The 22,359-nt window shown below is 34.1% G+C and overlaps 3 protein-coding genes across 5 annotated transcripts; 2 read left to right on the forward strand and 1 right to left on the reverse strand.

Moving 5' to 3' along the window:
• Window positions 1–2,517: 2,517 nt before the first annotated feature.
• LOC105339698 (A-kinase anchor protein 14) lies at window positions 2,518–5,110 on the forward strand. 2 transcript variants are annotated; one of them, XM_011445382.4, is made up of 5 exons: window positions 2,518–2,649; window positions 2,826–3,096; window positions 3,779–3,958; window positions 4,293–4,345; window positions 4,659–5,110. In XM_011445382.4, exons 2-5 carry the CDS (start codon window positions 2,839–2,841, stop codon window positions 4,741–4,743), a joined length of 576 nt encoding a protein of 191 aa, XP_011443684.1. In that variant the 5' UTR covers window positions 2,518–2,649; window positions 2,826–2,838; the 3' UTR covers window positions 4,744–5,110. The 2 variants fall into 2 exon arrangements, with proteins under 2 accessions (XP_011443684.1, XP_011443673.1); XM_011445371.4 differs by having other exon boundaries at window positions 2,563–2,717.
• A 1,168-nt stretch (window positions 5,111–6,278) lies between these two features.
• LOC105339703 (sperm axonemal maintenance protein CFAP97D1) lies at window positions 6,279–15,068 on the reverse strand. Of its 2 annotated transcripts, XM_011445408.4 has the most exons (6): window positions 14,930–15,068; window positions 14,600–14,719; window positions 14,120–14,200; window positions 11,368–11,486; window positions 7,907–8,090; window positions 6,279–7,644 (listed from the first exon to the last, which is right to left on the reverse strand). In XM_011445408.4, exons 2-6 carry the CDS (start codon window positions 14,690–14,692, stop codon window positions 7,369–7,371), a joined length of 753 nt encoding a protein of 250 aa, XP_011443710.1. In that variant the 5' UTR covers window positions 14,693–14,719; window positions 14,930–15,068; the 3' UTR covers window positions 6,279–7,368. The 2 variants fall into 2 exon arrangements, with proteins under 2 accessions (XP_011443710.1, XP_011443699.1); XM_011445397.4 differs by lacking the exon at window positions 14,930–15,068 and having other exon boundaries at window positions 14,600–14,818.
• Window positions 15,069–17,962: 2,894 nt separating this feature from the next.
• Window positions 17,963–21,541, forward strand: LOC105339709 (uncharacterized). Its single transcript, XM_011445419.4, has 3 exons — window positions 17,963–18,412; window positions 18,786–19,164; window positions 20,531–21,541. The coding sequence occupies exons 1-3, from the start codon at window positions 18,245–18,247 to the stop codon at window positions 21,157–21,159; spliced, it is 1,176 nt and encodes a 391-aa protein (XP_011443721.3). The 5' UTR covers window positions 17,963–18,244; the 3' UTR covers window positions 21,160–21,541.
• The last annotated feature ends 818 nt before the right edge of the window (window positions 21,542–22,359 follow it).

A 22,359-nucleotide genomic window follows, 5' to 3' on the forward strand; every position in this document is an offset into this window, starting at 1 on the left:
TCTTCTCAGAAACTAATCAGCCAGATGATTCTTTATAATTGTTAAGACTTTGGCTCCAGGACAATTCTTCGGCCTCACAAGAAGGTTTAGAGTTTGATGTAGCTTAATATCCCATATATAAACAATTGTAAAGGATCTTTTTGAGGACTGCAATACTCAACATGTGATATGACTATAAAATCATCCTGTTAGAAAAGGGACTAATGATTATAAACATAAGAATATCCAGCGGGAAAAATGGATTTATTTTTACAGGATCTACATGTATTATTGTACATTGTCCAGATTGTTTGTATTATGACTTCATTAAGCTGATTTTATCATACCTATTGTTCCTCAGGTGAGCGATGTGGCCCATGGGCCTCTTGTTTTCATATCCTATCATTAAGACCTTTATTTGAGAAGGCAACCGATAGAAATCAAACTCAATAAATAGTTCAGAATTTAAACATCAAAGACATCATTTTTATTTTTTTTTTACCAAAAATTCATTTTTATAATAGCTTGTCGTAATAAGTTTGGATTATTTTTGGTTTCTTAGTGTTTCTTTCTATTATGCATAGCATAGACGCACGTTCTCATTGCTAGAGACTTGGTTTTTTTTAAAGGCTGGAAATAATGCAAATCTTCCTTACCTAAACCAAAACGCTCAATAACGCAGTGCACTCTGATATTGAAATAAATGTGAAATAGATATTGATGAGATAAATGTTCATTAAATTTACGCACGGAAAACGTTCAAAAGGCCTTGTTTATTGAAAAATAATGTATTTTGCACGTATTGATTTTCATCAATTGGAACCCCCCTTTTCAAAATTGCTGGATCCGCCTCTGTATGTTGTTTGTGTTGGTGTATCATTAATAAATTGCATTGTCTACGTAAGGTATAAAAGTGGCAGACGATGGCGGCGTGGTCCAATGTCTACTACTACACACGTCCATGTATCAACATCCTGAGTAACCAGAATGCCCATTAAAAGATAATGGGTGAATTGTGATACTCACATGTGATGCCTGATGCTCTAACCGCGCTAAGCCATTTTAGTCACAACAAAGTGTGTTTTTTATATGCACTATGCGACTTTGGTTACGAATTTACGGGCCTGTATTATTTTTCTAAAACATTCAATTGTTTGGATACAAAGTGATACTTTTATTAATTATATACAGTGGGTCATCTCTCCAAGTTTTTGTTGATTACTATTGGTTTATTTTCCATTTGACTTTATTTAGACTATAGTAAAAATATAAAGCACAGACCCACTTTACTACTATAAAAGAAAAGACATTAAAAATGACACCATTGGGATTTTTGATATGCATACGCCAGTTTAAACCAACATATTTCTAATACTGATTATATTAAAGGGTAACAAATGGATGTTATGTTAACTATGCATCTACATTGTTTTGAATAATTTATTTAAAAATTAGCGATTTTTTTATTTGTTAATTTAATTTTACATGCAGTATCTTATCCGTCCTTATAATTTTACACGCCTTATCCACCCATCTTCTTTTTCTTGGTTCCTTCTCGACATATCAGTGGCGAATATGTGTACATATATTATGTGAGTCATATTATAGGGTCGCAAAGGCATTAAAGGTAGGGGTAAAGGTAGGGGTTTATAGTCTTTCTCGCAAAGTAAATTGCCTCGCACGACTTCTACATACATGTACTACCCCCTGGCGTGACCAGTACAATCCATAGCATTTATAACTCCCTGGGGAGCATACAAGCAGAGCTGCCAAATTACAGGGCTAATACTTTACATTTACATAACCAACTCGTCTCATGTGCCAGGTACCCATTTTCATCATATTGTAAAATGGAAATTTTTGACTTCACAATCTTATGAAAAAAATATTCTATGCTTTAAAAATAAAGATGACAATTTTGTTTTCACTATAACATGACAACATGTATTTAATTAATTGAATTTTAAGTATATTTATTCTGTAACTAAGGCCAAAATTCTATTTCATTTCGGATATCTGAGTAAGTTACATGTAAAATTATAACGAGCAAATTCCGATTCAATTTGATACTTTTTTTTTTTTACATAATAATTATATTTTCATAACATTTGGTTAATTTTTAAAACGTTCTTCCAGGCCAAGTGCTTATCAGTACTTTCAGTACTTTGATTTTAATTGATTTTGAAATTTGCTGATCTGTAACTGTAGATAAATGAAAAAATTCATGATTATATATATATGCGATTAATAGTACATTGTAGTGACACACCTGTCCGCTAATGATCACATTTAGTGCGAATATATCACTCGTAATTTTAAAATGTTGGTTAAATGTGATGAATCAAACTTTGTAAGCTCAATCAAATTAAGTCTTATCTCCAAGCGCTTTACCTCTATCATAGACATAAATGCTATTCATGTCTCTGCCTATATTCGGAAGATTTATTTTTTATTCTCCATTATTCCGGATATTTATGAGTAACCTCGGCTGGGTTTTTTTTTTAAGTTAGCAAAACATTTCTGATGTAAAACGGTCGTTCATTGGTCTATTCAACAGTCTGCGCTTAGATACGCAATAGTAAATAAATATGGCGGCGATGTTGGTCTAAAAAAGTTCGGGAATCAATAGGATTTGCCTGTATGAAGCGAATATAAAAGGTTAAAACCAAAGTGAGGAAAATAAAAATCATCTTTTTAGAATATCAGAGCATAAGCAGGCACCAAAATTAAAATTTAAGGTAAAATACTCAGTAGAGCCCACTATTTCTATGTTTAAAACCACTGTAAGCAGGCATGTGACTTATTTTGTCGATGTTTTACAGAAGATATTTACGGTAATTTTACAGAAACGTTGTGACGATGTCAACAGATGATGTTTACGCCGACCAGGCCAAGAAACTGGTGGACGAGGTGATAGATACCGCCATCAAACGCCTGGAGACCAACCTGTCGCTGACAGAGCGCGAGAAGACGTTCGAGTCGCTGAAGGCTGAGGAGTTCTCCAGACAGTCCACCTTCGTCAGGGAAGATAACTTTGAAGTCAAGAACATCAAATGGTTGAATATCTCAGAGTTCTCGGTAGAAAAGGCAGAAGAAAAGATCCATGAATATATAAAGGTAGAGCGTCAAAAGATTAATTGATATTGTATTCATACTCTGTCCCAAGATATTTATGCAGCACATTTTCTTAAATTATTAGGTATTAATAAACGCCTCAGGGTTCAAATGATATTCATTCATTAATATGAAAAAATGTCAAGATTTCTCCATTTTAATGCCCCCATTGTAGCTTGTCAGGTTTCAATAACACAGCTAAAAATAATAGAATTCACGGGGGATTTTGCATTGCAAGGGAGATTGCAAGTGAAATGAAAGTACCTGGATGATATAGTTGAAAAATTGTGCGAGGTATTCCAAGTGACTTCCGAATGGAGAAAAGATGTCGACATCTCTATAAGAAATCTGTTTTTGCTCCTGTGAACTTTTACGAGTGAAAAATGATAATACGTCAATTAATATATCTTGGATATTTTCCCTTTCATCAATTTCAATTGCATTTCATTCAGAGGTATGTTTGTTTTTGTCCCAAACCCTCCAATGTACTGCATACAGATCTTGGGGCAGACCATAATATTGTAGTTTGACAATAACCAATCTGATAACCATAAATGGCTGAGACTAGATGTTAATTAAGTCAATGCCTGTAGCCTACAGAACATTTGACCATTGTATTTTTGCTTTAATAAGCTAACAAATCACATTGCCCATATTAACACTGAGTTGAATTGTTTTTCTACAGACCTGGGACTATGAGGATAGCTGGTTGTACTGTATTGATTTTCTGGGAGAGGATCCTCATGAGTTTGACACTAGGTTCAGGTACAGAGTGAGATGGAGCATCCCAACTCGAAGAAAACCGATCCCCAGGGCAACCGCTTGTGTCTATTTCTCCTTTGTGGTGTCTTCAATCAAACCTGGGGTAAATTTTCTTGTCATTTCTTATTACCCATTTATTTTTATTGAGTGATTATATATGGTATATTATAGCAACAGAAATCTAGGTACATAACTAAATACCTTTTTTTAAAATATAAAATTGTAAATCCTACTATTAAGATGTTTAGTATATGCTGCATGATAGATAAGTACATGTATTAAAGATCTACAGATAGCTGCACTGCCTGGTTTCTTTTCTAAATAGATCAACTTATGATATGTGAAAGTAAACTTTATTGATCGATTGATTGCATGTAAACATATTTAAATATTCCTAAGAGAACAGAATTCCTAATAAAGATTTAATTTTTTTTCAGACTTTCCCTGTAGATGTATTTTATGTATTTGAAGCCCATCGATTAGTTCACAAGTAAGTTTGCTAGATATGTGATATATGTTTACCTTGATATCTGCGCATGCATTCTGCTGACATATGGGATGTCATAGGTCATCTACAACACTTTTTACACTGTTTTTACCATCTGCCACAGCCAAGGGTTTCTGATCTGCTCTGGTTTTTGTTTGTTTGTGAAGAGCGGAGTGGCTCAGAAACCTTTTGACTTGGGAAGATGAGTTATTACATGTTCTAACTCAGCTCTAGGTATACATGTATTTGATATTATTTGAACAAGAGAGCCCTCCCCCGATTATTTTCTTAAAATCCTCTTGATGTTTATTTACAGACCAGGAGAGTCCAGATTCCGTGAGAAGTGGTTGAAAGACATTATTGAGAATAAAGTGATGATGATGCAGGCTATTGAATTTTAGGAAGAAAAATATAAGAACTGCCCATAGAGAAGTGAATTCCTGTGATATATTACTGTCTGATGTTATTTTTGCATTTTGGAGTTAATTAGGATTTAATTATCATGTGTTGATTTATTGCAAGTTTTTTAACTAAAGGTTAATATTTGTATATTTAAACACCTATTTTCTAATTCTGAGAGGCTTGATAAGCCATACATTAATATTCAAATACCTGTTTATATTGTACATGTTATATCAGTATCTGTATGTTTATCTTGTATTATTGAGTTGTCTGCCCCTTATTGTATAATAGGGATAAAACTCTATGATGATCATGCCATTTTAAGTATGAATGCTACCAGTTCACAATAAAATTGTCAAAATGGTACTAACTTTAATTACTTATATTCAAAATACTGAACTTTTCCACAACAGTGTGTTACAGATTTCTGCAGTATTATTTGGTGTTGCATTATATCTGATTTTGAAAAAAAGCATGACAAGTCTAGGAGTGTAGAAAGAGTTGTCTCCCTTTTATCAGAGTTTTTCAAGTTAACTATTTTCCTTTGCTGGGCTGCATATGTGCAGCACATTGAATTAGCATTATCTGAGCTGGAGAGGTTGTCTATGTAGTAACCAGGCAATGGCTGAAATATCAAGGGCATATAGCAAGATCTGACGAATTGTTAATGCCTCCATTGACCAAAATATACCCCTAATGCATTTAGATCTATATTAGATTTGTTAAAATGTCACTATTTACCAAAGTCGGTTCATATTCGCTCAAGCTGGCATGCTGACTACATACATGTACAGGATGAAACTTTTTAAAGTGCATTTACATAGATGTCATTTAAAAATAAGTGTCTGCTAAAAGGTCAAACTCAATTTCACATTTTCAGAAACCCAAGTTGAGTACCTTCCAATAGTATATAGATACATGTATATATATGTAGAGAACTTCTACAGCCACCAGCTGTCTTGGTTTCTAGCTCTCTTGCTAAATTGTAATCACTGTATTATGTCACTGATACAATCACATAACTCTCTTGCTAGATTGTGATCAGTCAATGAAAGATGCGTTATCATTTTTTTTTTTTGAAACATTTTATTGAAACTATTTTGTTATTCTTGTATATAGCTAGCATTTTCTAATATTAGTAAATATTAGTAATATATAGTATTTAAAATTTCCGAAGGACATCGATACACCTATTGAAGTACATTTGATTTGGTACTGATAATTAGAGATATTTTAGTACATGTACATTAACTAATGATTCATTCTCAAAATAATGTTAAAAGGAAAGAATAAATCAAGTAATGCATGTTCATGAAGCAACCAGACTCTGAGTTATTCCCCTTGACACAGCGTTGTCAATTCTCAGATATTAAACTCATGTAGTTGCTAGTTTTTAAAAGTTTTTAAACAGCATTTTATACCCTGGTAGTCTGACAAGCTGATTTTAAATATTTACGGCATGACTTGATCTGCTAAAGATGCTGCTGTCTGTACATTGCTCATAAGCATGCGTTATAAGATAACAAAATGAGAGTACAGAATATTCAATTGAGTTTATTCAATCTTAAAAAAGAATTTCAAATAAAAATGGAACAAAATGCTTCTAACTAGCGTTTTACATGTAACACACATGAAATACTGATTGATACATAACAGATCAGACCTAGTCGCAGAGAAATGGACCTTTTATCACAGGGTACAAAAATTATCTCCCATTGAAGATGTCAATAGAATACATAGCAAACTGAATAAAAATATCAACCTATAAATATTGACCACATGATCTAGCTTTAAAATATTTGAACCATAATACTATCTAGATAGAGTGAATGACTTGTATATTACTCTGATACAAAGTATGAACCTTTAGATTGACCACCATAGGATAAACTGGTCAGTGTGCATAATAGAATGATTATTGGAATACTGTTATAATGGGTTACACATAGCCTAAGCAGCTTACAGAGTCAAACAATGTCGGAGGTATACAGTCCGGCTAGTATCACAGAAAGCAAACAAAGAAACAAAACTCATCAGCCAATGTATCCAACATTGTGAATCCGTGTTGGTAGCCTCGCGTCACATGGTATAGAAATGCGAGCGAAGTCGTACGACACACTGAATTCATTGTCATGATTGTAATCAGTTAAACAGTAATACTCAATCTTTGTTACAAACAAACAATACACACATAAGTACCCTTGTGTAAATGTACAGTCACTGTACTCCTAACAAAAATAATTTGGGGAACATTATATACCAAATACAAACAACGAAAGTTCTGTAAGGGACAGGAACGGTAGAGTTCTTGTCTGAGAGGAATCGTACTAAAGCCCTGATATGTTGTGTAATATAGTTAACAATTTTCACAGCCGCACATTCATTGCTCGATAGATAAGAAACAATACTGTAGATCGGTGACGTCAGTACGCAATAGATTGTGATGACAATGTTTTCCACACTTCACTGCATCCACTGGAAAAAACACTTTAAGGACCATGCCTGCTTTGATAAAAACAAATCCACAGCTTTCGAACAAGTCTTTAAATTTTACATCCTTTTTTTTTTAATCATACAAGTGAGTTGAGAGGTCATAATAAAATAGTCCAGCATATGTACACTTGTTATTCTGCTACTTTGGAATCCTCATTGGATTTGGTAGGTGACTCGGATTGTTTGGTGGGCGACTCTGACTTCTTGGGCTCCTCTTTTTTCTGGGTCTTCTTCTCCTTGAGTTCACTCTTCTCCTCATCCTTTGCATCCTTCTTCTGCTCCTGCTTCGGTTCCTGTTTGGTCTGCTCCTTTAGCTCTGTCCTCTCCTCGTCTATGCTCTCCTCGTTTTCCCGGGATTCTGACCTCTTCTTCTGAGAGCGACTCTCCAGCTTGGATTTACTCCTCTCCTGAATTAACAAACATTCATTTGAGTGATTCAAAATCTCATATACATATGTAGATTTATCAATTTGTGAATTTACAAATTTCTATACAAGCGAATCAAAATCAGGATTCTCTTAAGACATTGGAGATTTTTTCATGATATTAATATTAAATGCTGGATTATAGCAAAGATTAGGGTCAAGTTAAAAGAAAAATGAACAATAATGTTTATTTTTATTCCTCTACCATCCCTTGGGGCAGTGAGTGATGTACTTATAGACCTACCTTCATCGTCCACCAGTCCTTGGGGTAGTGACTGATGTTGTCAATAAATTTCTGCTCCTCGTCCCAGATATCGGCCCAGCGTTTGGCGCTGTATTCTGGCTGTCGTAGCGTGATTCTCTGTAGGATTGCTTGGTTCTCCTTAGTCACACGCAACAGTTCCCGCTGTCTCTTCTCTTTGTTTAAGCTAAAAAATAAACAACACAAAAAATCATTACAGGACAACACAATTTGGCTATCTACACAGATCACAATCCAGAGTAGCTTGATTACCATTTTACTAATTATATCCTTTTTGCATCCTTTGTAACATCATCCATCTGTACAATATCAATTACAGTCAAACTTCGTTATCTCGAACTAGATGGGACTATTTAAAAACTTCGATATATCAAAGTATTTGAGATATCGAGGGTATATACTTAAAGAATAAGTGGTTGGGACTTACAAATCACTCTGACATGTCCATTGTATTTGAGATATCAGTGTTTGAGATATCGACATTCAACTGAATACACATCTGTACAGAATCAATTATATACATGTACATATATGATAAAGAAGTAAAGGGGATTTTGAAAAACTGTATTTTGCAGTATTTAATAAACTCAGTTGTATGCACCAGGAACTGCAGGAACTCAGTAAAAAGAATATTGAGTATGGGTAATACGTTTTATACATTGTGTAATAATGTTATCTGTCACCTATATCTATAAGATACTATTTTCTCTTAACTAATATGACATCTTTTGGTACTAGGGACTAATCAAACAGTGGATTCCGTAAGTTTGTGAATCCTAATCCACAAATATTGATCCAATATTTATACTTTGAGAGTAGTTCATTGAAGAGAATGGCTATCTAATAGAGCCTATAGATGCAAGAAATACCTTGACAAAATATATTGCAAAATCCCTCTTTGAGTGATTTTAAAAAGTTGACTGTTAAAGTCTTGCCAATATGTACAACTTCTCAACGACTAGCGAGATGACAAATTTTGGTAATTTAAAACTGTTTACAATAAAAACTTCTTTGAAAGTGTTTAAAAGTCTTGAAATTAAGATTTCACAACTCAATATTTAAAGTTTAATATACTTATCAGTTATTTTCTGTCATTAAAAGGGGAAATGGTGTTATTTTAGTTCTAACCACTAAACATTAAACTTCAACTAAATTTCAAACCAATGTAAAGGGACCCATATCAAGCACTTCAACCCCTCAAGTTAGTGGGAAACTACATCATTTAAATGGCTGGGATTGTAGACTGATCAAACCCTGGTCCTCAGAATAAGAGGGGCCATTGAGTGGTTCTTGCCTGACGATCCTCGGGATATAGAGACAGACCAAGGTCACATCATTTAGAAGTCAGCATTGCCGTTCCTTAAATTATTCGAAAGGCTCTTTCCATATAAAACAATTGCATGTATTTTTCTTATTTGAGCTACTTATGTCAAATTTGGCTTTTTAGAACTCTCTTTAACATTGAAATCAATGTCCTTTAGAGTTTTATGTACAAAATCAATTTACATTGGTTATAGAATTGACAGGACAGGAAGCTGAATTTCCTCCGTTTTCAGTGGAATCCTATAAATATTTCTGTGTGAATCAATGAGACATTTCATTGGTAACTTAGCTGGCTTTGTAATGTCTTGTACAGACTGAAGATAGTTCTACCTCTGGGTGGAACCGAACAGGTGTCTATACCTTGTACAAATATCTGAGCCACAGAACATCCGTAAGTCGGTCAATAGACTCTCTCGTTCCCTGACACAAAGTGCACTGGGTTATCCAAAAGTCTCATAAAAAGAATTGATTTTTTTCTCTTATGAATTTACATGACAGTAAGATGACAAAAGCTTGAGGATTTTGGAGTCAATAAAGTTATTGATGAACCCTTTTCATTAGAAATCTATAGAAATGCCAAGGAGACAATACACTAGACCTCCACCCTGATAAACAGTCGTTAAATATTCAGACTGGCCTCTGTCTTTATTGCTGGAGCTAATTAGATCTTGTTCTTTGTTACCTTTTTTTCTCTTATTGGATTGCTCTCTTGCTCACAATATAAATTACACATAACAACTGGGAGTAAGACAGGCATCTAATTATCAATATATCACATCCAGTGAAATTTTTGTACCCCCTCCCCCTTTTCAATGTGAACACATCAAATAATTATGGAAACAACTACAGTTTGTAAGAGACTCTCAAAGTTTTGAAGTGAACATGTCAAACATTTATCCCTTGATCAAAGACTAAAACATAATGTAGATCTTTAAAATATTTGTCTCTAATTCTTATTGATATACATGTTTCTATGTTATATTATCATATTACAATAGAAATGTACTGTAATCAGATATATTACTTATGATACGTTATAATAAGCTCTTTTTCTCACAATCGAAATCAATGATCATAACTGTAAGAGAAGTGTAGCCTAATGGTGCCTGATCTATACTGTAAGAGAGGTGTAATCCATTGGTGCCGTGGGCATTATTTCTAAAAATATGATTACAATGATCTTGTAATAGTTAGATATACTGGATGTTTATGTTGTAATAAACAGGGCTATTAGTCATGTAATTATACAACCCATGTGTTGCCATGATCAGGACACAATGTCAACAAGAGATGTTTGTGAAACACTTATGCCCCCCTCCCTTGGAAACATCCACAAAGAAAATGAACGTAAACTGCAAATAACTGGAACTTTTCTAATTCCAAGGACCATAACTCTGTCGAAAATTGCTCTATCGTACCCAATATCAAACTTGACCAAGTTATTATCATGAAAAAACTGTATACAAAATTTCATTTCAATATGTTGATCCTCTGCAAAGAAAATGAGCGGAAACTGCAAATATCTGAAATTTTTCTACATCCATGGGCCATAACTCTGTCGAAAATTGCTCGATCGTACCCAATATCAAACTTGATCTAGATATTATCATGATAAACCTGCATACCAAATTTCATTTCGATATGTTGATCCTCTGTGAAGAAAATGAGCAGAGACTAAAAATAACTGGAATTTTTCTATGTCCAAGGGCCATAACTCTGTCGAAAATTGCTCGATTGTACCCAATATTGATCTTGACCTAGATATTATCATGATAAATCTCTATACTAAATTTCATTTCAATATGTTCATCCTCTGCGAAGAATATGAACGGAAACTGTTAGTGGACCGACCAACCGACAGACAGCAGCAAAGCAATATGCCCTCCCTCCTTCGAAGGGGGGCATGAAAATGCAATCTTTATAGCAATAATATAATGGCCAGTGCAGTCAAAATTGTGATACCAATGTTGTAACCTATAGAACTATGATCTATCTGAAAAGTAACTACAATATCCACACTGCAATGAAAAGCACTGACGAACATGTCAGAGGGCTTATAAATGAAAATGAAATGGGCACAGAATGCACCAATGCCTTTATTGCTGACATGTAATACAGACCTTTTATATTCATACATGTTCCTATTGTCCACCCTGCCCCGAGTTCTCATGATGTATGACATTTTTTCTAAAAGAATTCTGTTGTCTCTCTCTATCGTAGCCAGGCGCTCCTCTTCTAACTGAAATAGACAATTAACCATAAAAAAATTAAGAAACAACAATAGCATGTAGACAATAATTGTGTTTTGGAATCCTAAAAATTAGGTACAGGAAATTCAACTTTGGTTTATCTGCTTTATTGACAAGATTACAAAACTTAAGACTCTTTATTTTCAATTATCCAAGCAGATGACATGACCAGATGACTAGATGACTAAAAATTAGACAACAAAGTAGTCCTGTAAAATTCATAAGGGTCAAGTTTAGGAATAAGTTGGTTTACATTATAAGGAGTAATAAAAAAACTAATATTATCATTACAGGTGCCTAATTCATTTAAAATCTCTCTCTCTCTCTCTCTCTCTCTCTGTCCAATAGCGGCCACAATAAGCAATAAAAGCAAGTGAGATTGGTTCTTCTGATGGAACATCAACATTGACTTTATTCAGTCTATTAATGTATCAACCTCATAAATAAACCTAGTTTTACCAGGCAGGACAAATTAGGGATGTTTTAACAGGCAACTTTTGTAGGCAAACATTCTGTGAATAAATAGGGGGGCACTCTGGATTGTTTGTAATGCAGTTTTATAGTGTACCCACATCGCCTTATATACCAACACTACAGGCATTAAAAGCCCTGCGTGAGAGCAGGGTGGGGGAGCCCATGAATACTGTCCCCGTTATGTGTCAACGGTCCTTCACGATTAATGCATTTACTTAAGTCCAGGTGAATGTGGATTATAAAAAGAACTATTGTGTTTACCATATTTGCTCTGAATAAAGGAGGCATTTAATCCCAATATGGCTGATCATGGCATGCATGAACCACTTCTGAAATTTTTCTTTAAACTCAATGCCACAGAACTTTTACAGCTAAATATCAAATGTCATTTTTTTTTCATGATCTGAATGGTGTGCTGTTTGTGCATTAGCAACAAACAAAATACAAAACATCAAGTGAAATTAAAATTTAAACAAGGCCTTTCATTGCAGATAATTTTTTACTTGGTAAGTTTCCACAATGGTGTAATTACTTTAAAACTTCAATGAGTGCAGAAGTTTTTTTTTCAATAAAAGAAAATTCAATAGAAAAATTCTTTTTGTTTGTAGTTTTCTCAGCATTGAAACAAATGTAAAAATCAATATATTGGTTGTATAAGGAGCAAAGTTTTTGTTCAGCAGAGATTATTTTTCACCTAGTTAATATGCATGTATAGAGATTCCATAAAAGTTGTTCAATATTGGTCATGTAATTTATGTTCCTGTAGTTGTATGAGTATTGACTTAGTCATCTAGCCTTACCCCACACTGAGTGAGAACGGCACGGGATGAAGAAACTGATTACATCTTGTATAAAGGGTTTTCAATAACCACCAAATTCCATTTAAAAATCAGAGGATATAATTAAAGGATTTGTGTAATATGGCTACCATTAAATTTTGATTGATCAATGATATGAAATGTTCCAAATCAATCCTCTGCCATTAAATACACAAAAGCCACCATTCTAATCTAGGCTTTGATTAAATATAACGTATCAGAAAAAAAACCTTTAATGAAATGTTAGGCTGATTTTTCCCATATCAATTTATTACTGTGTGAAATGGGCAAGAACTTTGGGTCTTGTCTATAGACTTTTGCAATATTACAAGTGTGTAAATCTCAGAACTTTTTTATTAAACCATATCTGGGTTGACACTTTAATATTGTGCTACTTCTTGCATTAAATAAACTTCTCAGCACTATAATCTTGAAAGGTTTATTCTGGTAATAAGTGTCTCAGAACAAACAATACTTCTACTGAATGATAAACAGACTGCTTATGCTTGTGTATGGTTCTCTCTGCATAACATGGATTGGTTTTAATTAATATGACGAAGAAGATTTCCTTTCTTTTTTTCCAGCAATGCTTTAAGGTATTTTAAATAACTTGATCACCTTATACATGCAGTATTGATTTTTATATTAAAAGAGCTCTAGCTGCTGAAACTTATTGAAAATGTCCCCAGAATAAAATTATTTGAGGAAAAAATCTTTAATAATTGAGAATCATCAATGAACTAATCTTCCAATGAATGACTTTCTTTGATGCAACATAGATTATCAAATCCAGAATTGAGAAGATAGGCTGGGCTTTATAACAATGACTGAAGACGTTCATTTTTCTTATATTCACCGGTTAAATGAGCCAATGAAACAGTGTTGCCACCTCATGTTTACACAGTTCTTTCATTTCACTGTGCATTTCTATACCTATTCTTACTTTCAGCAAAAACATGAGCAGGCACAAATTTTAAATCGCCCAGGCATTCATAATCTCATGAATATCAAAATATAGAAATATATTTATGAGCTTAATAGGAACTGGAGATGTTGAGCCCATATTGAATAGATAAGATTTAGCCGTAGAAATCGATGGAATTTAACTGTGTGCTTGTCTAGTTATGACACTTATAAATATTTGATTTAGATAGAAAAGGCCACAACAGGTCTACATAAGTATAGCCATATCAGTATTCAGTAATATTTATTAAACAATCTCCTGTATGATGGACCATAACATTTCCCTGTTTAATTATGAATACATTTGTAGTACAGGAGACTTATCACATGGAAGATAGACAGTTCAAATAGAATTAATTATAACTTACTTGTAGCTTTTTGAGCTTGAGGTGAAGATGCATGTAGGTTGGTGGGGCCTTTGTGTCCACCATTGGTGCGGCTGTTCGGACCTGTAATACATTAAAGAGTATAAAGTATCAATCTTTATGAACACACAATATAATTTCATGGATAATAGGGTATGATAAATTGATATCTGTTATTCTTTAAATGTTTCCAATCTTATAGAGACTGAGAAGATTTGAAAGTATATGGGGAACATTGAATGGATTATTTTTCATAGTCAATACAGAAAATAATTTCAACCTGGTCCAGATTTGTTAAAAAAAGAAAAGAAAACATATATCAATTTATTTAAAATAAGCAAATTAATTTGGGAATCAAGAGTTACTTAATCATCTAGACAACATGATATCTTCTGAGATGAGAACTTAATCAACGGTTGATGTAAATCTGATAACCTCTCACTGACAAAACAAACAGTGACCATTACATTAAAGATTAATTACCTTTCGCCTGTGTTCGTCATAGTAAGTATTGTCCCAGCGCTTCTGTAGGAGTTTATTGTGGGTCGGCAGTATAGACTGATAACTTTTGTGCATCTTGACTATCTACGACTAGTATCCGTCCTATACAAAACGTAAATATTCTATTATTGTACACACATTCAATGCTCTATGTACACGCTATTCAGTTGCTTGGTCACGTGATCAAGCACAATCTCCATAACGACAAGATCTCTACTGAAAAATAGTGAAAACAACCTATCTAACGCCAATATGAAGCAATGTTTACATCAATTATTTTAAAATGAATAATTTATCTTTTTCTCAACATACCTGACGATAATTTAAAAAAAGTAAACAATAATTTCTGTGAAATGCACACAAATCCGAAAACATGTGCGCGTCTATATCACTAAAACGCTTGTTAAGAAAAACTATTAGACGGATCGTTGGGTAACAACCGATAAACCCGGAACATGACAGAACGAGTATTTTCCCTTAGGTAAAGAGGCTGCATTTTTTTCATCGGTTCTTTTTTTTTTTGTTTACTGTTATATATGAAGGTATGCCTATACTTCCAAAAAAAATTTTCCTTCCAAAATCATGAAATTTCTAATCCGTGGGGAGGGGGGCCCGGGGGGGGGGGGGGGGGGCTAGTATGCTCCCCCTAGCCCCCTCCCCCGGTTCCGACGCCCATGGAGGTAAAGGAGTGCGATGCACCGACACAACTGATTTTTTTCTAATTTGATCTCAACTTGTATGTACATGTAGTTATTTATTCCATTATATCCACCGTGGCCAAAATTGCAATAAATTCTTAAAATGCATGAATGTCATTGATCAAATTTCTTTTAAAATTTTATTTCATTTATAAAGTTTGAAGAATAAATATAACATTTTATGATGAAAACAAAATGCTTTGAGGCTGAAGATCGGACCCTTATTATACAAAAAGTGAATAACCACTAATGAAACTGTTTGCACCTTTAAATAAACCAAAGTATGTGTTATATAGGTAGCGGTGCCTTTTTTGTAATACATGTATATTCAAAATCAAGCATCTTTTATTAACACACTCATAGCAAATGCCATCCGATTTTTGATATTCGCCTTTAAGATTTCTTTTCGACTAGGGCGATTGAATGGTGCGATTTTGGTCGAGAATGAATCGGATGGAAATAAAAACGGTTGAAAATGGGATAAAAAAATCGCATCCGATGTGACCCCGAAAAATTATGAACGATAAATGATATTATTTTATCATACAAAACCAAAACTAACGGTGTGAACCTTAATTAACTTGCTTATAATTATAGCAAAGTATTTATCGTATTTCGTATAATATTTAAAGAAATCTGTTAAAATATTACGAATGCAGCATAGCGCAATCGTTATAATCATATGAAATACAATAGATACAATGAATTACATGTATTTATTTTGAATTTTGAAAAAAAGATTGTACTGTTGTTTTGTGGATTATACAAAGGCCTTTGACTTAATTGATAGATCAAAACTATGGTATAAATTGCAAATGGAGGGTTTTGGAGGAAAATTGTTACGTATTATTAAGTCTCTATATAAGAATGTAAGAGCATGTGTTAAACATAAAGGTACATTTACAGAAACATTTAGAATCTCAGCTGGAGTTCTACAAGGTGAAATATTGTCTCCATTATTATTTTCAATGTACCTTAATGATTTTGAAAGATATTTTATAGATAGTAATTGTACATCAATTGAACTACAAATGATTAATATGTTTTTAATTATGTATGCTGATGATACTGTCCTTTTGGCAGAATCGCCCGAGGGTTTACAGGATATGCTGAACACATTGCACAGATATACTGATGAATGGAAGTTATCTGTTAATGTACAAAAAACCAAAATTGTAATTTTTAGAAACGGAAAATGTGTTAAAGATAATGAAAAATGGGAATACAATAGCAAATACGTAGAAGTAGTGAATCAATTTAACTATCTTGGTATGTTGTTTAACTACAATGGTAAATTTTTATCTACACAAAAGCACTGTGCAGCACAGGGAAATAAAGCAATGTTCAGCATATCTAGTAAAATGAAAGATTTGAATTTTAATGTTGAAACTCAATTGAATGTTTTTGATACTTATGTAAAAAGTGTACTTAGTTATAGTGCTGAAATTTGGGGATTCCATAAAGGTCAAGATGTAGAAAAAGTTCATATAAATTTTTGTAAGAAGGTTTTGGGTGTCAGAAAAAATACTTGCAACAGTGCAGTTTATTATGAAGTAGGTAGATTTCCATTAGAGATTTTCAGGAAACAAAAAATTTTTAAATACTGGTTTAAATTGAGAAACAGTAAAAACTGTATTTTAAAAGCATGCTACGAAGACATGGTGAAAAGTAATGATATATGGATTTCAAATATCAGGAAAGAATTGTCCATCTTAGGCTTAGCCGATTTATATCAAAGTACTATGAAAGAGTCTGTTATTTTAGATATTATATTTAATAGAATGTGTGATGTCTTTAAACAAAAAGTTGTTAACGATATAAGCAATGCATCAAAATGTATATTATATAAACATGTTGTTGATCATTTTTGTTTACAAGTTTACCTAAAGAAACCAATTCATGTAAAATATCGTAAATTAATTACACGCTTACGGTTGTCCTCACATGACTTAAAGATTGAAACAGGGAGGTATGATAATTTAACACGTGATTGTCGAAAATGTGAATCTTGCAACTTAAATGTAATTGAAGATGAGTTCCATTTTTTACTTATTTGTCCATCACTTTGTAGTTTAAGAGATAAGTATATTAAAAAATACTACTCCCGAAAACCAAGTGTCTATAAAGTTATACAGTTATTATCTACCTCTAATACTAAAGAACTGTGTAATTTAGGTAAATATTTATATTATGCAAACAAGCAACGAACTCTCCATGTGAATTATCCAAATTGATTATGTACACTTTGTTTTTCTAACTGTTTATTTAATATGTATATGTTCATATGTATAACCTATGAGACATTTGTCTCTTGGAATAAAGAACTTGAACTTGAACTTGAATTATTAAAGGCAGATACATAATATTACCAAATGAGGGTTTAATATGGTTAGGGGTAATGGGTCATTTGCTGTAATGAGCTGGTCGAAAAAATCTACCGTCACTTTTTTAAAAAATCTTTGCGGACCTGTAAAAATACTTCTTAGCTAAAAATGAGTAAAAACCTAATTTCATCTTACCCGTTACGCTAAAAGTCGACACCAATTAATGTTTATAGATTTACAATAGAGACATGTCTACATATAACTGAGTGTACCGTACTAAACATCCATCTGTGAGCCATTTCCCCTCTGACATTGTGTAAAACCAAGGCGTGACGGGTCGACAGATCCCGGCGGATCGATAGCTCCGCGCCACTGATTTTGATCCGCCTCCGGACATCCACTTAACACTTTGCTGCTCCAGATCCTACACGCGTAATAAACTTTGAATTCCCTTTTTACCAATGGGCAGTAGATTAGTAGATCTAGAGTGAGACACGGTGAACGTAGCAAGGAAAACACAGACAGAAACGTGATGTAACAGATCTACAATGACTGGGTAGAAAATAAGTCGAGGTCCAGAAAAATCAGAGCCCTGCTCACAGATCATGTCCGAAATACCCCCGCTCTGGATTCCGTGCTTTCTGCTGATCTTTGGAAAAGTCTCGGGGCACGGTTTTTTGCGGGACCCCCCGGGACGATCCTCTATGTGGCTGTTTGGGTACGGCACCCCCGCTAACTACCAGCACATGGAGCTCTTTTGTGGAGGCTTCCCGGTAAGTCGACAACTTCAAGAAAACGGGGTGATAATTAAAAAAAAGTTTTTAAAGCTTATCATTAGGTAATTAAGTCTTCTTGTTATAAACTATCAACAAGAATGTTATAAAGTCACAAGTCAAAACTTTGGAAGAGTTTGAAAAATTGGGGAATCTGAGTAAATTTCTACGTCAAAAGCTTATTTCTCTTATATTACAGTGAATACTCAGACAACATGTTTGCAATATTGCGGAAAAGTTTTCTCGTAATTAATTTACCATGTTAAGTTCTTTTTTTCATATCAGATGCTAACCAATGTATCATTCACTTACAATGGCTTATAAAATGGTTTAATTACGTTCATTATAAATGTATCCATCCATTTTGTTACAGACGCAATGGTGGTTAAATGACGGGAAATGTGGCGTTTGTGGCGATCCTTACAACGCACCGCGGGAAAACGAACCCCCCTATGGTAAATACGCGAAGGGAGTTATAACACAGAGCTACACCTCGGGCTCCATCATGCGGGCTACTGTCCACGTGACCGCCAGCCATAAAGGCTATTTCGAGTTTCGCCTCTGTCCACACGATGAACCCAATATCACGGTCACTCAGGAGTGTTTGGACCGGAACTTGTTGTCAGACCCCATAACTAAGGGGACTAAATTCTTTGTCGACGACAAAAGTGTGGGGATTTATCAGCTTGATCTTCAACTTCCGGAAGGAGTCGTCTGCAACGCATGCGTTCTCCAGTGGCGTTATAGAACAGGTGGGTAGTTTTCATATGTACCAGTCCTTGATGCATACAATACAATTCACACCTTACTTCATCCGTTATATTATGTGTTTGATCTGACATCATATTAAAAACCCATATATGCTCCAGAGTGCACCTTAATTTAGGAGGGAAAGACACAACAAAGCAAAAGACTCAACTTTAGTCATTTACTAGAAAGAAAAAAATACAGGAATGCTTTCAAGACACAGCTAAAAGATGGGACATATGAAATAAAAAAAAAATTCTTGTACTGCCTAAAATATCGAATTTAACTGAAAGAAAATCAACAAGACGTGAATCAGGGATAGATAATTGATGCAGATCTGTAGTTCTACGGGAACATTTGGATCGACATGCTGTAGAGCTTAATTTACTCATATTAAAAATTGGGATATTATTTGTGTCCAAAAACTTGCACTTTTTTGGGACTAATTAACATTACTCCATGATTGATTCTTTGGAAACTCGATACCCTAACACCACCGCCCCCATTAAAAAAAATTAAACAACCAAAGAAACAACCCCCAAAAACCCCAACCAACAAAAAACAATACTCAACAAACAGGCTACCAGTTCAGACGTACTTTTTTGCTAAATAAAAAATGCGTTACAAACTCAAAATTGAATCCCTCCGACGAAATGCAGTGATTGTCATTGTCGTTTTTATGAGAAAAAACAGTAGTAAAGTGCTTATAGAAGCTATTTTTAGGCCAAAACATTGAAATGAATTTGAGAGCAGACATGAAGACGCATTATAAAAATTTTCAACGAGTAAGGAATATGATAAACACCGAATGGTATCGTTATTTACATGTTATGTAGTAAATTTTGAATTTACCGGTTGGCAGTAAATGCAAAATTTGCCACCCGGTAAATTCAAAATTTACAACATGACATACGTATAAACCTTCATACTTCATAACTTCTTGATCAAATAATCAAATACCGGAAATAGAATTAAAACGAAGAATAGATATCTTTTGAACATGTGTAATTTAGAAATTTATTTCTTTATATATAAAATATAATTATAAATTGAAGATTTTGATCTTTAAAAAACTATGCCAAATAGATACGATTATAACACACTCTCCTAATTGTATTATCCAAGACCTTATTTTTCCATATCCGTGCAAATGGCGTTGAACTTGGCTTGCCGACTTAACAAGTTCTCGTTAAAACATATTTTATTGTATACAATGTATATAATGTACAGTTGGATTGATCTCGAGTTTCAAAGTTGTTTCACGCCTTAAACACAATCTACAAATTCATGGAATTTATTTTGTAATAAATTTACCGATTCTTCGTGGGTTTTCATTAAAAACGTATTTTTAAAAACTTGCATGTATTTCAGGTAATCGATGGGGCTGCTACAATAGTGATTTTACCAAAGGTCCTTGTGGACTGGGTTTCGGACCTCAAGAGGAGTTCTACGCATGCTCCGATATCCGTATCCAAGGAAACAACACGACAGTTATAACGTCAACCCGCCCTTCACCAGAAGCATCAGTGACGTCACTGTCCAAAACTACAACGATATTGACAAGTTCCACAACTGCAGAGAAAGTTGTTACAACAACAACAACTGCAAACCCATCGACAACCCAGAAATCTACAACACCGCTAATAACATCAACCCCCCAGCCTGTCCAAACTACTACCGCTCCAACCCCCACCGTAAACATCGTGTGTAAGGCTGTGGGTCCCTGGAAAAACTCCCTACCCATGGACAACTGGTGCCGAATTAACTGCGCGCGCAATTACTGTCCTCCCACGCACTGCATGTGTGGCCGTGAAGACTTGCTTACCGTGGACAACGGAATCATGAATTCCGGAAAGACGTGCGTGTCCCTGAGACCTAACTCTGGGTGGGATTTGTGGTGTCAACACAACTGCCCTATGGGCCTGTGTTATCCTAGTATATGTCGCTGTGGAAGCCTTACCCTGTCTAAGATGGTACAACACAATCTAGGAACGCGATGATTGACCCTCAAAATCTACAGCAGACGACAGTCTCAATAAAACTTGCGTTGGTCTTAATTATCTTAAGACAGTTTTAACATTTCACAATTATTTTGAACAAGACAGTCAATTATGTTTACAAACAGTTGGGTATTTCAACAGTTGGATATTGTCGAAATTGATTTTAAAAGTTGATCGATCGTGCATTATTATAAACATCCAACGTCTAGCATGAAAACTTTTCACTTAGTTAAGTCCAAGTCTCCAATAATTTTTAAAGTGTTTATATGTGTAATCGGATATTTAAAGCAAGATTGTACTTGTGTTTCTGGTGTATCTACAGATTCCTTAAGAACGTAGCAACTTCAACTGCAAAAAATTACTCATATCGCCAAATGGAATTGAAATATTACACCTTTACCAAGGTATATCAAAAATTAGTAAAGAAAAAAATCATGTCAGAAAAAACATAAGAAGCTAGCTACTGCTATCGTCTGGATTCAAAATTTTTAATATTAGGAACTGTTTGTTTATGCTTAAAATGAATATAAAAAGATAGAAATATCAGCTTTAAAAAGATTTTTTACTGGCATGTAGAACTTATGTATACAAAAACAGGACACGAGCCTTGTTTACATGACAAAGAGTTGTGAGCTCTGTATCTTGCGTGTAACTCTTCGACTGAATCGCAAATTTCATTTGATTACTAGAAATGCCCTCATAAAGCATTGTAAATAATAAAAACAGATAAATAAAATGTGACCAAAATTGTGACCACGCCCCTTAAAAATAACAAATAAATTATCAATTACATGCATGTATATAAAGCCTAAACAAGAAAAAAGTTAGATGGGATGGCCCCTTTTTTTTGTAATAGATAAAGATGAGGGGGGGGGGGAGGAATCCAGGCCCAAGTACATAAGGCAAATAGAATGTGAAATATAGGTTTACTTGGCATCCTTTTCAACTCTGTGAGCGCGAGTTTTAAAACAGATATAGTTGTGTGGGAAGTGACAAATTAAGAAGAATAACAACAACACATAAACCACTTTATTTCAATCGTATTACGTTACAAATAAGTACAAGTGCAATTATTTCCCTTGTTATTTTCTCCTGTTTTCGATTTCTTGTTATGTTCAAACTCCCAATGGTCGACGCATGTGGTCATAGGATTCTAATAAAACTGCACTCCACAGCGGCATTTTGGACACTTTTTTTGTA

The sequence above is a fragment of the Magallana gigas genome, chromosome 8, assembly GCF_963853765.1.
Source record: "Magallana gigas chromosome 8, xbMagGiga1.1, whole genome shotgun sequence".
Lineage (NCBI taxonomy): Eukaryota > Metazoa > Mollusca > Bivalvia > Ostreida > Ostreidae > Magallana > Magallana gigas.

Coding starts and splice junctions, on each gene's coding strand:
- LOC105339698 (XM_011445382.4), top strand. CDS start 2,839: ATGTCAACAGATGATGTTTACGCCGACCAGGCCAAGAAACTGGTGGAC. Junction 3,097..3,778: donor AGATCCATGAATATATAAAG/GTAGAGCGTCAA, acceptor GTTTTTCTACAG/ACCTGGGACTATGAGGATAG. Junction 3,959..4,292: donor TGTCTTCAATCAAACCTGGG/GTAAATTTTCTT, acceptor ATTTTTTTTCAG/ACTTTCCCTGTAGATGTATT.
- LOC105339703 (XM_011445408.4), bottom strand. CDS start 14,692: ATGCACAAAAGTTATCAGTCTATACTGCCGACCCACAATAAACTCCTA. Junction 11,487..14,119: donor TCAAGCTCAAAAAGCTACAA/GTAAGTTATAAT, acceptor TGTCTATTTCAG/TTAGAAGAGGAGCGCCTGGC. Junction 8,091..11,367: donor AACATGTATGAATATAAAAG/GTCTGTATTACA, acceptor TTTATTTTTTAG/CTTAAACAAAGAGAAGAGAC.
- LOC105339709 (XM_011445419.4), top strand. CDS start 18,245: ATGTCCGAAATACCCCCGCTCTGGATTCCGTGCTTTCTGCTGATCTTT. Junction 18,413..18,785: donor TCTTTTGTGGAGGCTTCCCG/GTAAGTCGACAA, acceptor ATTTTGTTACAG/ACGCAATGGTGGTTAAATGA. Junction 19,165..20,530: donor CCAGTGGCGTTATAGAACAG/GTGGGTAGTTTT, acceptor CATGTATTTCAG/GTAATCGATGGGGCTGCTAC.